The following is a 19,319-nucleotide window of genomic DNA, read 5'->3' on the forward strand; positions in this document are numbered from 1 at the left end:
CAATGACATTCTAGGCTTCTAAATATATTGTGCATAGTACCACACACAACTTTATTTTTGCATTCATAACATTTACCAACGTATCGTTTACGAATTGCTGTGTATTTAACCTGTGACGAGATTTTGTCACATATCAATGCCTATATATATCTTCTCAATTTAAATACACAAACAAGGAAATTAATGCAATGAATTAAAGTTTACTTTGTGTCTAACAGTGTATGTAACTGTCAACCACAAATTCCCTTTTCAATTTCCAGGCATGTTATTTTATGTGGTTCACAGGTAAAATTTCTAGCAAAAGATTTCACTGTACTGTAACTCCATGTAGTTTCACTGTATGTGGTACATTTCAAATCGGGGGAGGGGGTTGCTGTGATTGTGGGCACATAAAACATTTTTGATCAGTTTTGGAAGGATATCCTATGTACTTTTAACTCTGGATGCACAATATTACCATAAAATTTGTTACATACTAGTCAATTTTTTGTATGCAGTTTTTTTCCGACGAGTGCTCTCACGCAAACAAATGTCTTGTGCAAAACTTCCGAAGCCTGGCTCACGTCTCTCGGGTCGCTTTTTTAGATATTACAAAATGTTTGTTGTGTTTCATAGTTTCATTTTATTGGCACTACAGTGTGTGATATCTGTAGTGCAGTTCATTACTTCAAACTCTCACACCAAGTGAGAGCAGCAGGATACTAGTATTATTAGCTGGAAAGGACATTGTAAGAAAGTACACAGTTTGACAGTTTTCACTTTTTTTGGCTTGTTTATTCAAAATGCACATGTTTTCTGAAAAATTACTTTGTAACTTGTTTGTACATTTACAATTGGCAGCTTCAGCCAGAAATTTCATTTCTAAGTCGTTCACAGTTGACCGAGACAAGTTGTTCCATTTCACAAAAATTTTGTCGATACTGACACGTTGCTCGCTTTATTAATATTTCAATGTTTCATTAAAGCTTCATTTAATAGACTTACTTCACTGACGATTTGCACTGTTACTACCTCACCTTACTTCAGAGGTGACAAATACAATGAAAGAAGCGGCCACAACTTTCTGACCAGAGGTGGTGACCGGCCGCAACTTTCTCCCACACGTGGTCCAAATGCAAATCTTAGTCATTCTGTTATCACACTCACGTATGGGATGAACAAGTTTTTATTCATTGGCTATGTTCCTTTAATTGAAGTCATATTTAATAGTTTTAATGCCAATGAATTTCACATGTTGGAAAACTTTAGCTCATTTGTCATTTTGAGATTTTGGGCCGTTATGAAATGGTGAATCTTTATATTGCCCAAAATCTTTTTAAATTAATTACAATTTCATTAAAACACATGCATCAGTTGACAAGCATGGAATCAAAAGGATGGTTATTTTTAAAGGTGTTTCTTTAAAGAAAAAACTTTGCCTGACCCTACAAAACACATTAAATCTTGTGGAAGTTGACAGCACATAGCACCGTTTAACAGAAATAAAGAAACGCGAGTGACACCGTTTAAAAACCCTTGCCATCTCAGTTGAAATTTGTCGACAAAGCGAAACAAAATCTTAACCACAACCTCAAATGACTCCCATTTCAAAGTAGGGAGGTAGATTCTGCCGTACTCACTGTGCGCACCAGGATCACATTATGTAACAATACAAGGATTTTCACCCACAAAACTTTTTGCATCCAACTACTCCTCAAACTCCCGTAAGCTGCATACGAAAAATTCTCAATCTTCCTAAATTTTTCTACTGCTGACCCGGAGAATTGGGGGAGTTTCGTTGAGATATTTTCCCGAACAGTGTTATGCTTCGAACTGTACGTCCACGTGCTCTGTGCGTACCGTGACGAATACGGCGCCTACCTCCCAGTGTGGGACGTGTGCTATGTGCTACAGTCTTCACCTCCTGCTTATGTTATGAACTGTTATTGGAAATAATGCAAAGACTCAAAATCAAACCTGATTAATTTTTCCAAGTCACATTTCACGTTATTCTGACAAATACGTTACTACAAATTTTCCGGCATTACGGTCACCGTATCTGTGCTTTCGTGAGATGTGGCTGCAGGAATTCTAAATTATAATAGCAAATCTATTAAATGTGACAAACATTTTGATCTATCAACAATACACCAGTAAAAAATTACAAAATTAACAACTTCATAAATCTCACACTGAAAATATCAAACAAACAAAACAAATATCTAACAAGTTTTTGAACAGCAATAAATAGAAAGTTTTTAAAACTATGAAAAGGAAAGAAAACTTTAAATCCACAAAACGAAAAACCAAACACTAAGAAATTATTCTAGACTTTATCATATTGCCTTTCATTTCAGGTTCAATTTTGAGCCTCTCTATTACAACACGTCAAACCTATTACAAGTAGAATAACAAACGAAAAAGATGGATAGTTTTCTTCAACGCTACCCAAACAAAGTTCTTGTTGACGATGTTAGCTTACACTTGAATCTTTAGGAGGTGATAACGCTAAACTGAAAATCAGGTCTGTATTTCATTTTTTTGTGATTTTTCTTTTTGTTGTTTTGATGTCAAGCACTAACACAAAAACTGGATGTTAATTTTATTACTTTTCTTAATAGATGACCCTCTCTTTCTACGATGGCTGATGGACTTAAGCACTGCTTTCTGTAGTAGTATTCTGCACTGGCTGAGAGGCCTCCTGTAAATGTGAAAACAATACAATCACTCCCAGAAATTAGAACAGTTAAAACACTGCAACACCATAAAAACTTCCTAGTTCCATTCAAACGTTTCATCTAGACAAACAGGAATGTGTCACGCTACTAAACCACGATGGTATGTGAATGATGTGTTCAGCTTCTTCCCATAGAAAAATTGTAAACTTTGGGGTGAATTTGAAAGCTGATTTCAACATTACTAACAGCTTCATACTGGACATTTACTTTGTGAACTGTTGTGACCAATGAATAGGGGGAGGGGGAGAGGGGTGTTTAAATGCAGATTTAAATCAGTAATAGTTCTACTGTGCCCTAAATGAAATCTCTCCTTGAGAGACATTATTACACAGCTGTCAGGAACCAGAACATAACCCACACATACATTTTTTTAATAGGCACACAATTAGTTTAACCTTTCATCTTTTAACAAGTACTATTTGTGAAAAATCCAAACTGCTGACTGCAGTATCTTATCAAATTTAAGATAAAGATCATGACCTAGGAACAATATCCATTTAATTGATGAACAACCGACAGTTCAGATGGTGTTACTGATATCCTAAAATCAATCACTTGTCAGCCGACACCTTGCATACTGCCTTTAGCACTTCTATTAAAATAACACTAAAAACACTTCTGAGACAGCAGTCATTATGGTTACTTTTAACTTTGCAAAATGTTGACCACCTCAAGTGCAATCAACCACTGTATCAGTGCACTGAGTGTGCATGTCCTGCTATGAACAATTAGGAGATAAAGTTAGACATGCTTACCTGTGCAGGGGGAGCAGCATCTCCACCAGACTCAGCCTAGAACAAAAAGAACATATCAACCGTTTGCTTCTGGCACTTAAATTTTCAATGCATTCGAAGGATGTTATAGAATATCTTCACTTATTTGGGAAGTGTGAAATATAGTGAGAGCCAGGAAGAAAATGATTAATTAGATGAATGTATCTGGAATAAATGGGAAAGAATATCTCCAATTACTGACAGAACAAACATATTCCAATCGAACCAACCGTATCTCAATATGAAGTGCCTCTGAGTAACAGGAAACACCATTCGTCTTTTCATTCAATTGCAACCTGTCTTTGAAAACTTAGGAAGTTTTCTGACCGTGTACATATTTTCAATTTTGCACAGTATCCAGTAATACAGCCAATTGTCTGACACTGCACAAACCCCACTAGAGCACACCTACATAACCAAGTTCAAGATACAAACAAACTCTAAAACCAAAGCATGCATTGGTGGCAGTATTCTGCAGCAGCTTATCATATACTCGGATAAATATCAACAATATTCAAAACTGTTTAATTTCTGAAGCATCAATGTCTTAGACGAGACCTGTTTTAAATGTCGGGGTCAGCAGTAGTGTGCGGCTAGCCAGCCTTTTTCTGCCAACAGTTTTATTCCTAACACTGGCAAGCCCTTTTCTTACGATGCTAGGTTCCCATACGTGAGAACTGATTAACACTCTTGTAGGTTAGGGCTCAATGTATTACACCCTGCAGCCATTCTCCCTGGAGGACACTTGCTTGCAACTAGCTGTTGAAAAATGTCGTGTGTTGCATTACAGCGTAAGTAAATGTTTGTCAGTGGTGGCATAGTGTAGTGATTAAAAACCATTCCTAACATGCTCAAGGTTGTGTTCAAATTCTGTGATGTGCTTTTAAGTTATAATTTTCGGATCTGTTTTAACTGACTGCTCATTATTTTCAGTCATTTGGTTTAATTTTTAAATTTCTAATCCTTCACAGCATTGTATCACCTTTTTATTTACTTTTTCAAATTCTGTCATATCTGCTTTGACGAAAAATATTTTTAATATTTATCCAACTTTTAACAACACAAATGAGGATTTAAATGATAGAATGGATTATTATTAAAATTCAAGCAATAATGAGAAATAGAAATAATGCAATAACAGACAAAAATATAGAATTGAAAAAATTAAATCAAAGGAAATACATAAAATGAGAGCAAACAAAAAGGACAGTGATTGAAAAGATACAGCAAGGGATTATGAACAAAAAACTAACATTTAAATAGTTGCCTGAGTAAATATAATGAACAAAGTTGTTGAAAGATATCTTTAAAAATTAAAATCTGAAAGCACCTCACAGAATTCAAACTCAACCATCATACTAGAAAATGATTTTATCACTATGGTACACCATTGTTCTTATGAACACTTATTTTTTAGGCTGTGGTGCATAATGAAATTTTTGCCTCTTACTTGTAAATGAGGGTCCACTAAAGCGAATGGCCACGGGGTGTGATATCTACAACATACCTACCCCACTCCTAGGACTTCCCATTATTAACACAATGGCCTTAGAAGACTCAATGTAAAGCTGCTTTTTTATTTTGTTGCTTATGCCTAGCATCATTCATTCATTATAAATTTAGCATGCTTACATAATAGACTGCTCGTTTGTGAAATGCACCGAGGCACTTTGGCTCTGAATTCACTGTGGACTGAATAATCCAGACACTATAATCTGAATGCACCCGTTTGTCACTACAATATCAGTTACATGCGATCAAGAAATTACTATAGGAACTAGGTCCTAATGGACATTACTGTACACATATCTACACACCAGATATTCATTGAATCTTGAATTAGACATTTAATCTGTTATCTAAAAGAAGGGTATCGAGACCAAAAGAGAAAGGTGGTATCAGTTTTATACCACCACCAGTCATACCTAATCTGTTATTTAGAAGACCTTTAACTGAAATGTGACAAGGCAATGTGTAAATGCAAATCTGTGTGTGTAATCATTGTGAGAGTCCAAACCACTACATTAAGGTTCCATACATGACAAACTTACCCACCAATATTTACAGGCATAAATTTACAAGGCACTTCATAGACAGTAGGGTATATAATGCATCAAGTCGGTGACAGAATACACTCTTGTGACATTACCCGATTAAATAATGAACTAGTCTGAAGCTTCTGTATACAACAATGTTCATTATTATTTTATACTGGTTGCACCCTGTGGTGTTTCCCACAGTTAGTTATTTATTAAGAAATTTTAGTACAGAAACACTATCCATGCATACGAGTCATCACGAAAGTTATTCTCGGACGTACTGAGATGTGAACAACGCACTTATAGCTCTAGAATCGTCGAAGGAGGGAGGGTAGGCAGAGGGGCAGTTGTCTCAGATGATGGAAGAAGATGACAATACACGTTGTTCGCAACTTACTCCTTTATCTGAGGAAAACTAATCTCTACACTAAACTTAATGCATTCATTAGATAGTTAAATTTCATGGATGACTAATGTAACTAGCCATCACACAGGAATAATAGTCACATTGATGACACCACAGCAGTGATTTTTATACTTTTTAAATGAAAGATGGCCTATATGTTAATGTAGGATACAGGCTATCGCTATCCCAAAGTTCATCTAAACCCGTCCAGACACTTCAGCATGAAGGAGCAGCTAATATACTGGTGCAACGTAGAAAGAAAATCAGCAGTTAAATAAGCAATTTTTAGCTCAGTACAATGCGAATTTTTTGGTATGTGCAACATCATCTGCCCTCACATGTGTGCCTGTTACCAGCAGATGTGCTCACACATCTTAATCAAATCTAGCCTCACTAAAAGCCGACCCTGGTCCATCGTACAGCTTTTCATTTAAACGACAGCTTTGAAGTGTCTCAGAAGATCTAAGATACATCCAACACTCAGCAGGTCAAGTGCAATGGGCTTTATAAGCATTGTATTTGTTACATTTAATCTTATGTACGACACAAGGAACAAAACCAATTTCAGAAGTGTGGTACAGATCAAAAAGAGTGTAAATAGCTTTCTCTAACAATTATTGTTCCACATCCCACGTTATATTCTTCACATCAATAATTATATTTTATTTTTGGATTTTATAATATACTGGCTGACAAACCCAGCATTTTAACAATCTTCTGTTAAAAACTGAATGGTAATATATCTTCACAGCTCTACTGACTGCTATCATTTTCACCTGCAGCCATTTGCACTTCACATTAAGCCTGTCGAAAGTGCTGTGAGGTGTCGTATTTCCTGAAGTTGACAACTGTAGGAATGCCTTGGCAGTAAAGAATACATGTATTCAAACTTCGTGCATGATGCAGCAATTTTTCCAACACCTCAGTGTTTATGACTTCTCCTGAACTGTGGGTGGAATCACAATATAAATTCGTAGACCATTTAGTAGCACATGTTGATACTGTCTCTCTAATTTATTGCGAGATCGTAGCACAGAAGTAGTAAATTTGAATGTACACATTGATGCAGCAGTTTTTAACGTATCTTTGTTTGATATAGCTCCTGAACTGTGACAGATAGGTGGTTCTTACCCCGACATCGTTGTCCGACGCAGATGTGTGTACCAAGTTTGGTTGCAATTTTGATTTTAACTGGTATGCACATAATTTCCTTCATTACCAAACTGACTACTACTCTATGCTTCAGGTTGTGACAAATCAAATAGATACCGGAAACTTTCTGCAGGGCCAAAACTAACTCGGGACCTTTGCCTTTTGCGGCCAAGTGCTTTTGTGACTCAGCTACCCGAGCACTTCACAGAAGCTACCTGGTTTGTGAGGTGTGCTCACGTATTTCAGCCGGTAGAGTACTTGCCCACACAAGGCGGAGGTCCCGAGTTAGAGACTGTTTCACAGTATGAATCTGCCATGAAGTTTCATATCAGCATACACTCCACTGAGTGAAATTTTATTCTGGAAACATCTCTTAGCCGAGCTGTGTGTAATTTTTCTTTCCAACTCACTCTATACCATCTCATTATTCAACCACCTAACCTGTTTTCAACATTTTTCAGTAGTATCACATTTCAAAAGCTTTTCTCTTATTGTCTAAACTGCTAGTCACCTTCATTTCATTTCAGCACAAGGCTACACTACCAACAAACACCTTTCTAACATACAAATTTGTATTTTATGTTTGCAAATCTCTTTCTAATGCTTTTCTCACCTTTAGCGATCTGCACTTAATATCCCCTCTACTTCAGCCACTGTTGATGCTGTGACAAATCAGACAGCATGTATGTATGTATGACAAGTGTAAGGGCTGCTCAAAAAGTATCCAACTTATTTACTGAATCTGTCTTTATTCAGATGCAACTGTTTGACACTAGTCCCCCTCAGCTTCCACACCCCTCCAATCATTGCTGCCACTGCTGAAAGCATAACGGAAAAGCCTCTTTTGAATTCTGGATAATGTCTTAACTGTTCTGAAATCAGCTCACTTTCAGAGCATAGCATGTCAGCTTTTGGAAAAGCCAGAATCAATTGCTGCTCCATCAGACAAACTACATCTGTGTTATATTTGGCCCCAAAAAAGTTAACTGATAATGATGGTCGGGTGTACTATTGTGGTGAAGGTGCAAAGTGTCTGTCATCAAGTACGGCAATCTTCATCTCACTGTGTCAGGAACATAACATTGAACCTCCCTGTAGTATTCTTTACCAGCATTAGTACCATCTGGGGTGTATCCCTTATGGACCCCGACACTGGAGTAAAACCAGGTTGTCAGCACATCTCACGTTTCTGCGGACTTGCTTCTCGGGTCTGTTTCCATTGTGATGACTGGAACTTACTTTGTGGGTCATACCCGTAAACTCAGAATTCGTAGGCAGTGGTCACTCGTGTTAAAGTAATGAAGTTGCTTCTGCTCAGCTGTTAGCAACAAATTTTGCCGAGATCCTCCTGAGGTACAAATTTTCCATTAAAATGGAATTAACAGATACATAACAAATTTTAACCTCGTCTACAAGTTCTCCGATCACGATTTGTCTGTCCTGCCTTACTGGGGTCCTTACGTTATTTGCAGATGTGTCAGGGCCTATCTGAATTTGCTTCACTCTTTACTGATGATTGAAGCAGTTTTACCAGGCTTACTTGTGCAGTACACATTGCTTCTTTCGTAACACCTGTCAAATACCATCAGTAAACACTTCTGGGCTAAATTGCCGTGGTCGAACTGTAGAACTACTTCTCCCTGACTTTTCGTTCTCAACTACGGAGAACATCTTCCGAGGTGAGTCGACGACTGGCTGCTAGGAGCTGGGGCCGCCACTTATATGGAGATCGCAGAAGGCGCCACCGCACGTCACGTGGTGTCAATGTGTAGCTATCTCTGCCTATAGTCTGTTCTCTCTATTGCAGGCAATCTATTGTCACGTGATTGATGCCACGTCTACCGCCATATCTTGTCCAATTTTAATCCTCCTCCTTTACGATTAAAATTGTATTGATGTTTGTGGATTTCAATTGCCTCTCTATACATACGTGTATAATAATGTGACGTCCTAGCTAGCACACTTGTCTCACCAAATTTTATTTCGTGATCTCCATCCTTAAAAACATGTTCCGCTACTGCCGATTTGTCGATATGTCCTAAGCGACAGTTTCTTTTGTGCTCCGTCAAACATGTATTGATGCTTCTTTTTGTAGTTCCTATGTAAACCCTGCCATAACTTCACTGAATTTTATATACCCCTGGGGTGGCTAGGGGGTGACGAGCATCTTTTGTTGATCTTAGGCATTCACTAATTTTCTTAGTAGGTCTGAAAATAGTCTCCACCTGAAACTTTGCTAGTACTTTCCCAATGTGATCCGTGATGTTATGGATGAACGGAAGCTGATGGTTGTTGCTGTCTCCTATTTTTAGGCATTTTTCTACTTGGGTGAAGTGCTTGGTTAATCTCTTTTTTTGTATAACGATTTTTCGCAAAAGTCATTCGTAAATGATTTAGTTGTTCTTGTAAGTAGCCTGGTTCACAAATATTATTGGCCCTATCCACTAGTGTTTTTATGATCCCCCTATTTTGCCTAGGGTGGTGGTTTGAGTTCTTATGGAGGTAGCGATCAGTATGTGTACCTTTCCTGTAGACCTTATGGCCTAAGGTCCCATCCGCCCGTTTGATAACTGATACATCCAAAAAGTTAAGTTGTCCATTATTCTCTTTCTCCATGGTAAATTTGATCTTTGGGTTGATGCTATTTAAGTGCACCAGGAAATCATTCAAGTCCTCTTCCTCATGATTCCATATTACAAAGGTATCATCCACATACCGATACCACTTCGAGGGGCTTTTTGTGGCCAACTGCAGTGCTTTATGTTCAAAATATTCCATGAATAAATTCGCAATTGCGGGGCTTAGGTGGCTTCCCATGGCTACCCTATCAATCTGTTCATAAAATTCACCATTGTACTGAAAATAGGTCGAGGATAGACAGTGTTGGAACAAGGCCACTATATCAGTAGGGAACATATCGGCTATATGAGAGAGAGCTTCATCAACTGGAACCATAGTGAACAAAGACACTATATCAAAACTGACAAGGATGTCATTAGGACCGACAGTAATTTCCCTCAATTTCAGTTTTGCCGATTTAAAGTTTTAACACCTGCAGGAGAGCTACAGCAACCACCACTCTTTATGCCAATCTTTATCAGGGCAGATTTTTCAGTTACCTCTTACATTCTTTAGGAGCACCAACTTAAAATCCCGATGTCTTTTGGGGCAGTCTCCAGATTCCGTTCCACCCTCTCTCAACTTCATACTCAAGCGAGCTCCACTGAAAAAGGGGATGATGCTCACCTTGGAAAATCTCCAACTTGTTCCAATAGGATCTGCTGATAATTTTTCTACCAAAAGTGTCAAAACCTGTGCATCTAATTTCACATTTATATTCCTTTGACTGGCATCAACAGTATCTGCTGGTAGAAGTTCTGCTTCTCAGTTCAATACTAATGACAATCTTATCCAATCTCTCACAACTACTGAATTCTTACTACTGAGCAGTCATGGACGATCTAGACGTCCTGCCTCGTTACACGATGGCAGGTACGGTTCAGTACTAAGTGGTGACCATTTGTTCATGTGTGGTACCGTGTGTAATTTAGTTTGCTGCAATTTCTGTGTTGTAAATCATTTACCACAGCTATTTGTGTTTACCTCAATTCAAGACAATTTTATGAATTCTGCAGTGTCATTTTGGGAAATGTGTATTTGTCCTGTGTGCTCTCCCTCCCAACATTCCTCACAGAATTTGAATTATGAGGGTATTAGTAAAAATGCACCGAGTCAAGTCCTAACCGTTTGCTGTGGTGAAAATTGTTAACTGCAGGGTAACAAACCAATTCCTACTCTTGAGCAGTATGCAACTGTGTAGTTGCCGAATTTTTCTGTCTCACGTGTGACTGTTCAACTTGTCAAAGAAGGTACGGAGATATCGAACTTGCATCACTGCACACTAAGACATTAACACGACAGAATTACTGAAACGGTACATAACCACTATCAGTGATTTTGTGCAAAGCTGATGATGAATTAGCATCTATTTGTGTAGCGTTTTTAACCTCACGGCAACATGTAATTATTTCACTTAATTTCTTTAATATTCGACAGGCAACTACTGAACATATTAACACACTATCAAATTTTTCTCACATTTGTAGAGCAGAAAGGGAAATGTCAAAAGAATTCAGAAGAAATGACAAATATCTTAAGTTTGTTACAGACGTTTTTGGATCTCCTTAAAATGAACAGTTAGTTGTATGATCTGTATATAGTACTTGACTATTGCCATCTATGTTAGATGTTAATACTAACAATTTCGAACATTTTGTTTATCTAAATAAAATCCACCACAAGGAGAATTAGACAATCCCTACTTATAAAATAAGAGTTAGGCACAAACGGTAGTGGTTAGTAACCCGTCCAGTGAGTAAAGATAGACTTGCCTTGCTAGGTTGCTCAACTGTCTGCTCACCAGAGCCTTCCGCCTCAGCCTGTGAAATTGAGAAACAGCATTGACACATCTCTCAGTAGCTTGTGTCTACCTCTCCCTGTTGCAGCTCAGTAACACTAATATCAATCTACCATTACCAGAAAAATGTCTGCTACTCAGTAGCAATGTCTAAAAATTCAAGTAAACAAACAATTTAATGAAAGTCTTATGTTCTACTTAAGTGAATTCAATGAAATGTTTTAGCCAGGAATTTAACTGTCAAGTTATGTCAAGAGTAATGTCAACGAAACAAAATGTTCATGGATAAGTGTATTCACTGGCAAATAATTACTCTTTACAATCCCGGCACTTACACCAACCTACATTCAGATCCTTTCCAGTCAAACTACTGTTCTGAACATCCTTTTAAACATTTTTAAATTAGTAAAATCAAGAAATTAGTTAATTTATTTCAGTTGGCACAAGTAACGGAGGACAGAAACATGAAAGATCTGGCACTCATTTTCAACAGATCACGTTACACTCCTGACTGGTATCTGGTTTCCTTTTTCGGTCTACCTGATCTTCAATGTTACCTACTCTGAAAACCATTTTAACAGGAGCTATTTCTTTTACAGCTTGTAAATAATAGATTTCATTTATCAGTCGTCCTTTTGACATTTTATTGGCATATCTAGATTTCAGCTAGAAACTAGCCATTCTCAATGCAGTATCATTTTTGATTAACGGATGTAATGCCTGTTGGTCAGGATTCATCCACAGTTCAACTGAATACTCAGTATTCAGGCATTACATTCATTGATCAAAAATTATAGTGCATTGAGAATGGCTAGTTTCTAGCTGAAATCTAGGTCTGCCAATAAAATTCCAAAAGGACGACTGATAGCTGAAATCTATTATTTACAAGCCAATGTAACAGTTGCTGCGTCTTACAGCCTCTGAATGGAGGGTAACCCGATTTCTTTTACAGATCTGACAGTCCTGGCACTTTAAAAGATTCGACTTTCTGCGTAAGACTCACTGGATCTCAGCTTTTCTGTATGTTTTCCACTAGCTCTCAAATATTAGTTCCTCAAACAAGTCTACAGTTAGACCTCTACTATGTCAAACTCTCACTTCTTCGCCCATCTCAAAGCATCTGTAATAGGATACAATTAAAATAGACTTGTCATTCAACTAGAAATGAGCAATGCACTGTAAACAGTCCACTGCTGCTGAATTATTTCCATTGTCAAAACTTTTTGTAGTATTTAAATACAATACACATATGCAGCAGCCTGGATTAAGTAAAGAACTTTGCACTTGCCACACTGACACTTCTGAATTTCAAAACCACCACTGTTAGGGTGAGGATGGGGAGCATGGTGTAGAACGTTAACAATTAGTTCAGTAGTAATATTCTGCACTAACTGATCAATCTTTGTTTGCAACCTACAATAATTTAATATTCAGCAAATGGGTCCAGGTAGATACACGAAGTTTACAGGGTTCAGAAAGATATCTTTCAGCAACCTCAATTAATTGACAATTTAATTTGAGGCTGAGTACAAACTTTTGTATGGCATGGGCAGGAATGGCTGTTACTGAATTCACTTTAGTATAATTCACAAACAGCAAAGTTCAACCCTAACAGTCTGAATGGGATTTGAACCCACTCTCCACAAACTCAAACCCCCACCACTGAACAGTGTCAAACCTTTCACTTTTAAATGGAAATTATTTGGTAACTCTAAAATTACATTATAAATTTAACAGCACTGGATGCCTGAAATGTCAACTGCCCTTCCAAGAACAAGCAGCGGACAAAGAGATCAGACAGTACACCATGTAAGAACATCTGTCTCTTTTGCACTGGGACCCATGCAGAACAACCGTCCCAGATGATTAGTAGCTTTGCTACGAGAATATTAATTTGGGGTTGTAAACTCTCACCAAAAACTTCCACCTCACATTCTCGTGCTAATATTAAGTCTGAAAAGGTTGTCAACTGATGTTGACAAAAACTGAGCTCTACAGTCTGCAGGACTTCAAAATTGTCTACAAAAGCATCTTGCACCTTCACACTGGATATCTTTATACTCTTTTGTATGTATTTTGAACACACAGTTCTGTGTTCTAGTCTTCATGCTGCCGCAACACTGAAACCCAAGCAACTGCCCGTTTCAAATAGAGTTAGCAGTAAAGTAGTTGTAAATTAAAAAGTCAGCATATTAGACTTGTCTTCTCTAAACTTCCTTCATTTTTTTCAACTCCCACATTTAGATGCACCTTTTTGCTGTACTGCTGAAGGACACAATGCATCTCTGCTTTTGGAATCTGCAGTGCAGACATTCTCTTCTGGAGACTGGAGGATTGCAAAGAAATTCTTACTATTACTACAACCTCATTTCTTCACACTGACTCCCATTTATTAAACATTTACATCTACTTCTACATCTATACTCCACAAGCCACCACACTATGTGTGGTGGAAGGCACTAATCGTGCCAAAGGCTTATTTCCCCCTCTGTTCCACTTACGGATCACGCGAAGGAAAATGGCTGAACACCTCAGTACGAGTCCTAATTTCCCTTATCTTTGAACGCTTGTTTCTGTTGAAGTCTCCACATTCAGGAAGATATGCAACTCTCTCTGTCTGTTAGGAAACTTTCTACCCAACCACATATGTCATCAGATAGACCCTAGGCACACACTTTTTGGAGCAAGTGAGTGGTGAACTGAGTGCAACACCTTTAGAAAGTCGAGGAATATGGCATCGACTTGGGATGCCTGTTTTGTATCGTGCACAATGAGGGCCAGCTGTGTCTGGCATGCCTGCTTTTTCTTAAAACAGTGCTTGTTTCTGCACACGAATTTCTCAGAGTCTAGAAAGGTCGTCATGTCTAAACACGCATGTTCCACAATTCTACAACAAATTGACGTCAGTAAATTGGCTGGTAATTCTGTGCATCCGATTTTCTACCCTTTTTATCAATTGCTATGACCAGGGCCTTCATCCAGTCCCATTCTGCTTCAATGATCTGATAGACGATTGATAAGAATGGTACTGTATTTGTAGCATAGTCAACATAAAATCTTAAGGGGATACTGTCTGGACCAGATGCCTGCCTGGCATCTAGAATCTTAACTGCTCTACAATCCCAGATATACCAAACAATATGTCAGCCTTTCATTTCTTTTGTTTTATAATTGAAAGGGGAAATGGTGCTTCAGTCTTCTACCGTAAACGAGTTTTTGAAAGCTAGGTTTAGAATTTCCTCATCCTCATCCATTACCCGTACTGTCAGCAGGAGACAGTACTGAATTATATGTGGCGGTCATAGATTTTACGTATGACCAAAATTTTTTGGTGTTATTTTTAAAATCTGCAGATAAAATATTGCTTTCAAATTCATTAAAAAGCAGCAGAAAAACTGAACTGGTATATAATAAATTAAATCTCTTGATAAAAATACTATCAAACAGCTGTGCAAACTACAAAATCTGTGGCAGGATACTAGTAAACCCGAATGTCTTGATTGAACTGTTTCTCGACTAACTACAATGAGACTGAATTCAGTCATTAGACTTTTTAAATTATTATTCAAACCAGTATCCACAATATACTCCTTCATTAAGTACACTCAAGGCTTCTCATTTGGCAGGTATGGCAAAACTGGAAATGAGAATCTCTAGATACGAGTTTCCAAACCTAACCTCCAATTTCTTCTGAAGTACGGTAGAGTGCTGTACACTAACTTGCCCAACTCACTAGTTTTGAAAAATTGCTAGAAAAAGCAAAATGTCTGGTTCGACTGCCACAACAGTGTAAAGAAGCGAGATACTGGATTCGTGTTTAGTTATCATTTGCACTTGGTTGGTAAACTGACCAAGGACATTCACAATGAAATGATTTAAGTGCACAGGGATAATGCACCAGAATAAGATGAAAAAAATGCATACCCTTTTTGAAGACTGTACTGAGGATTACCACAAAGGAAACAGTTTCAGAGTTGTCCAACAGGCAAATGACAGTCCGATAAGACAGATGAGGTCTGTTTTAGCACGTGCAGTATATCTGGCACAATTTAGTGGCACATGACATTTGTAACAAACTTCAATGTCCTAGTAGGAGAGAACAGTGTTTTCCCATTACATGATCGGAATGGACTAATACTGGGATTGTTACAACACAACCCAGACATTCCAGTCTAAGAAAAGGAAAAAACAGAACAGCATTTCTCTTCTGGAAAGATATGCCATCTGTCTTTTGCAACTGCCTAGGAGTATTACTCTGTGCGAAAAGGGATACTATTACAGCCAACATTACTACAATTTTGTGACTACCACGAGATGGAACAGAAGATGGCAGGAATAACTGCAGAAAGGGTCAGACTCCCACACGACAAGGCAGCACGTGACACCACTTCAGCAACTGTGGCACTCTTCGTTCCTGAAGTACACAATGTGTCTTCTCATTCACTCGACATTACACCCGGGGATTTCTTCCCACTTTGAAAACCACAGGAAACACTACACTGACAATCTGACAGCGATGACTGTGCCACTAAAGTCTAGACTTTTTCCAAATCCAGCTTGAAGAGAGAATGGTCTTTTCAAGAAGCAGCTTAACAGAAGCACAAAAGCTAAGCTTTCTACGTTTTTTATTCTGAGTTACAAACTTTATAAACAAACTCTGTGCGTCACTTCACTGGACCAGCTCTCTTTAGATCAAATTCTGTGAAAAAATTCTACACTACACTAAAACAGGAAAAGTGGCTTCCAGCCGTGTGTACAGCACACCCTTACCTTGGGCTTGGGAGAGGCCGCATTCTGGCCGCCCTGTGGCTGCGCCGCACCTTCTCCTTCGCTCTGTGACGTGCGCTGGCCGCTGCCCCCCGAGCCGCCGCCACGGGACTGCCGGGTCATGCGCGGCCGGTAGCGCCTGCGTGGGGCGCGCCCCACAGGTTGGCCCTCGCTCTCACTCACGTTCTGCACGAAAACCGGTAACGATTGGCAAAACTGAACGTACAAATTACTATATGGGGTGTCTGACATGTCCCCCTCTTAACTTTATATAATTGGGGAAATACGATATGTCCGTACATATCTCTTCAGTTTAAGACTAATAGCTTTAAAACTGTACTAGATATTCACAAACGGTTTTCAACATGTGGTAATGTAACACAGAGCTTTTTTTACCTTACACTGACAATTATGACAAATTTGAAAACCAGATGAAATATGGACGTCACAGGAAAAAGGTTAGTGTACGGCCTGGTTCATACAGCCAATATCCGATATTGAAATGCAACCAAACTTTCAAACATGTTATGGGGGAGGAGGGTAAACCACTGTCCCAACTAACTATTGGAGCTCGGCACACATTATCTGTGGAAAATGTGTAGTGTTCTCCATCCGTACAAACCTCATCGGGATCTGTTTGCAGTGGGTAGGCTAGCAAGACTGATGCAAACAATGACTTCTTACAAGATATCTGTATTTCCGACGAGAGAACATCTGACGTATCCAGCGAAGTGAACTGCTGTAACATCGATCTGTGAGGTTTACGGCATCCTCGTGTTACACGTGAAATGGGAGAGTGTCCCAAGGTTCACGTTTGGTGTAGACTGATGCAAGGTCGTATTACAGGTCCACTCTCATCGAGTGGAATCAACGGTGGTGTTTCCCCGGACATGTTAAGGAGTTTGCTGTGCGACAATTTGAACACCTGCAACCTGTTGTCACCTTGCAGCAGGATGAGACACCACCACACTGCTTCCTACAAGTCCATCACTTTCTAAACAAGAAGTTTAGATGTAGGTGGATCAGACAAGATGGTCCAATTCCACGGTCACCACGATCCCCACACCTCACACCACTTCTTCCTGCAGGGTTTTGTAAAAGCTCTGGTGTGCCACACCAAGGTTAAAGAACTACAGGACTTTAAGGCACACATTTACAATGCATTTTAAGATGTCACTATGGGAAGAAATGAAATTCAGACTGGACATCATTCGTTCCACTGCGGGTGTGCTCATTGTGTGTATGAATCAGGAAACAAAATTTTAGGAGTTACTGATGACATGTTGAAAACTAGTTATATCTAGTATAGCTTTGAGGGTATTAAAGCCTTCCATTGCGAAGATAATTTAGATAATTTATGGATGCCATGTAGTTTACTGGTATCCAGCTAGAGAGAGAGAGAGAGAGAGAGAGAGAGAGAGAGAGAGAGAGAGAGAGGAGAGCTTTGTCGATACAGATTTTTTGCTTTTTGTTCTTTTTTCGTATTAGTACTGCATTCCTGCAGTTGTGAAGCCACTTTTGAATTGATAGAAAACAGTTGAGGAATAAAAACTGGCACCGTGCAGTAATGTCCATACAAAGCAAACAAGTTCACACTTTGACAAGGACCTACCTTGCAAAGCAAAGTATTTCAACTTAAAGAGGAGCTTGTTTCTGTTTAAGAGTGCCACATAGGGCCATACAGATGATGTAAGGAAACGCGAGAGAAAATGTGCAGCCATGTATCAGTTGAGTGATTAGTCACTGACTAAGTCCACATGTGTAAGCAGATTAAATTTTGGACAGTGCAGTCAAAGTGTGCAGTTGTGAAGGAGAATGTGGGTTTTTGGTCCAAGGACAATCCCACTACATGTAGAAGTCTAAAAGGATCCCGTCTCTCACTACGATACGGGCCAGGATATCATCATCATAATGCTCAATCATATTATTTTTAGAAGTCTGTGAATGAAACTAAATGCTAATTAGATGAGCCGAAAGCAGGTAGAAAAATTCCCGCATTTACTGGTTAAAAATTACTTTTCCCCAGGCACAAGTACATTTTTTTCCATGTTAAGTGACACTACATTTCCTCTTTGCACTGTAAAACTTATCGATCCCTTGAATGGTGAAGGTTTTATACACCAGTGTAGACCTCCCACACTCTTTACAAAACCAAACCAAACAAAAGAGAGTGCAAATTTGGAAATAAATTTGATGTGTGGCAATTTACACCGCACATTTTTGTATTATGGAAGTAAAATACGAATTCCACGACAGCTTATGAATCACTGAAACAGATCGTGATGCACTTTTGTCAGCTAATCATAGCTGCTCTGCTGTATGTCAATAAATTGAGGCCCGTAGACGTCTACGTCATGCATGCTGGTGCACTTTCAGGTCCACTGGACACATGCTTTTGTTTGCAATCACTACAATATACTTTACACTGGACTGAGGGGTACAGGGACTCCAGACATTGCCGAGAGGAAGTTACAATTACACACCTTTACTACTGTACGAGAATTGCTGCTTTTGCGATTTGCATTTCACCATACACGTTTCAGCAGTGTACACACCTGGCCGTCCTGGCTCCTGGGACGCCTCGGAATGCCACCTCCGCGTCCTCCGCGGAAGTTGCGACGGAAGAAGCGGCGAGGCGGACCGCCACGGCCCCGGCCACCACCGCGCCCCCCCATGCCGGCATCCACAGGCTCGTAGTCTCCCTCACGGCCGTCGCCCTGCAGATGTAGAGTACAGTGTTAGGAACACTCTTCTGGATACTGGTTGCTCTACCGAGAATAACGATTTCTCGTATTTGTTAATGGGCAGCACTGAATTTGTATACACCTGTAACTAATTTTTTGTTAAATTTGCTGATCCTGGTCCAATTTACATTTATCGTAAAGTCCACAGTCTTTCACTATCAAAGCTACAAGCACAGTCTGTATGGTGTTACTAACTACACACAGAAAGAGGCTCTGTTCCACTTATACAATGAGATTTATATTGCGACAATCTAGTGTGTGTGTGTGTGTGTGTGTGTGTGTGTGTGTGTGTGTGTGTGCGCGC

General features: G+C 39.0%; 1 protein-coding gene across 2 annotated transcripts in view; it reads right to left on the reverse strand.

Moving 5' to 3' along the window:
• Positions 1-744: 744 nt before the first annotated feature.
• LOC126213282 (Y-box factor homolog) overlaps positions 745-19,319 on the reverse strand; it is a 119,384-nt gene continuing 100,809 nt past the window's right edge. The window contains exons 6-10 of one of the 2 annotated variants that reach the window (XM_049940943.1): positions 18,827-18,988; positions 16,275-16,457; positions 11,479-11,526; positions 3,473-3,508; positions 745-2,680 (exon numbers count right to left, since the gene is read on the reverse strand). In XM_049940943.1, coding sequence (XP_049796900.1) covers positions 2,633-2,680; positions 3,473-3,508; positions 11,479-11,526; positions 16,275-16,457; positions 18,827-18,988 — 477 coding nt within the window. In that variant the 3' untranslated portion in view covers positions 745-2,632. The remainder of the gene's footprint in view (positions 2,681-3,472; positions 3,509-11,478; positions 11,527-16,274; positions 16,458-18,826; positions 18,989-19,319) is intronic. The other variant, XM_049940944.1, reaches the window with a different exon arrangement.

This window comes from Schistocerca nitens, chromosome 11 (assembly GCF_023898315.1).
Source record: "Schistocerca nitens isolate TAMUIC-IGC-003100 chromosome 11, iqSchNite1.1, whole genome shotgun sequence".
In the NCBI taxonomy this organism is placed as follows: domain Eukaryota; kingdom Metazoa; phylum Arthropoda; class Insecta; order Orthoptera; family Acrididae; genus Schistocerca; species Schistocerca nitens.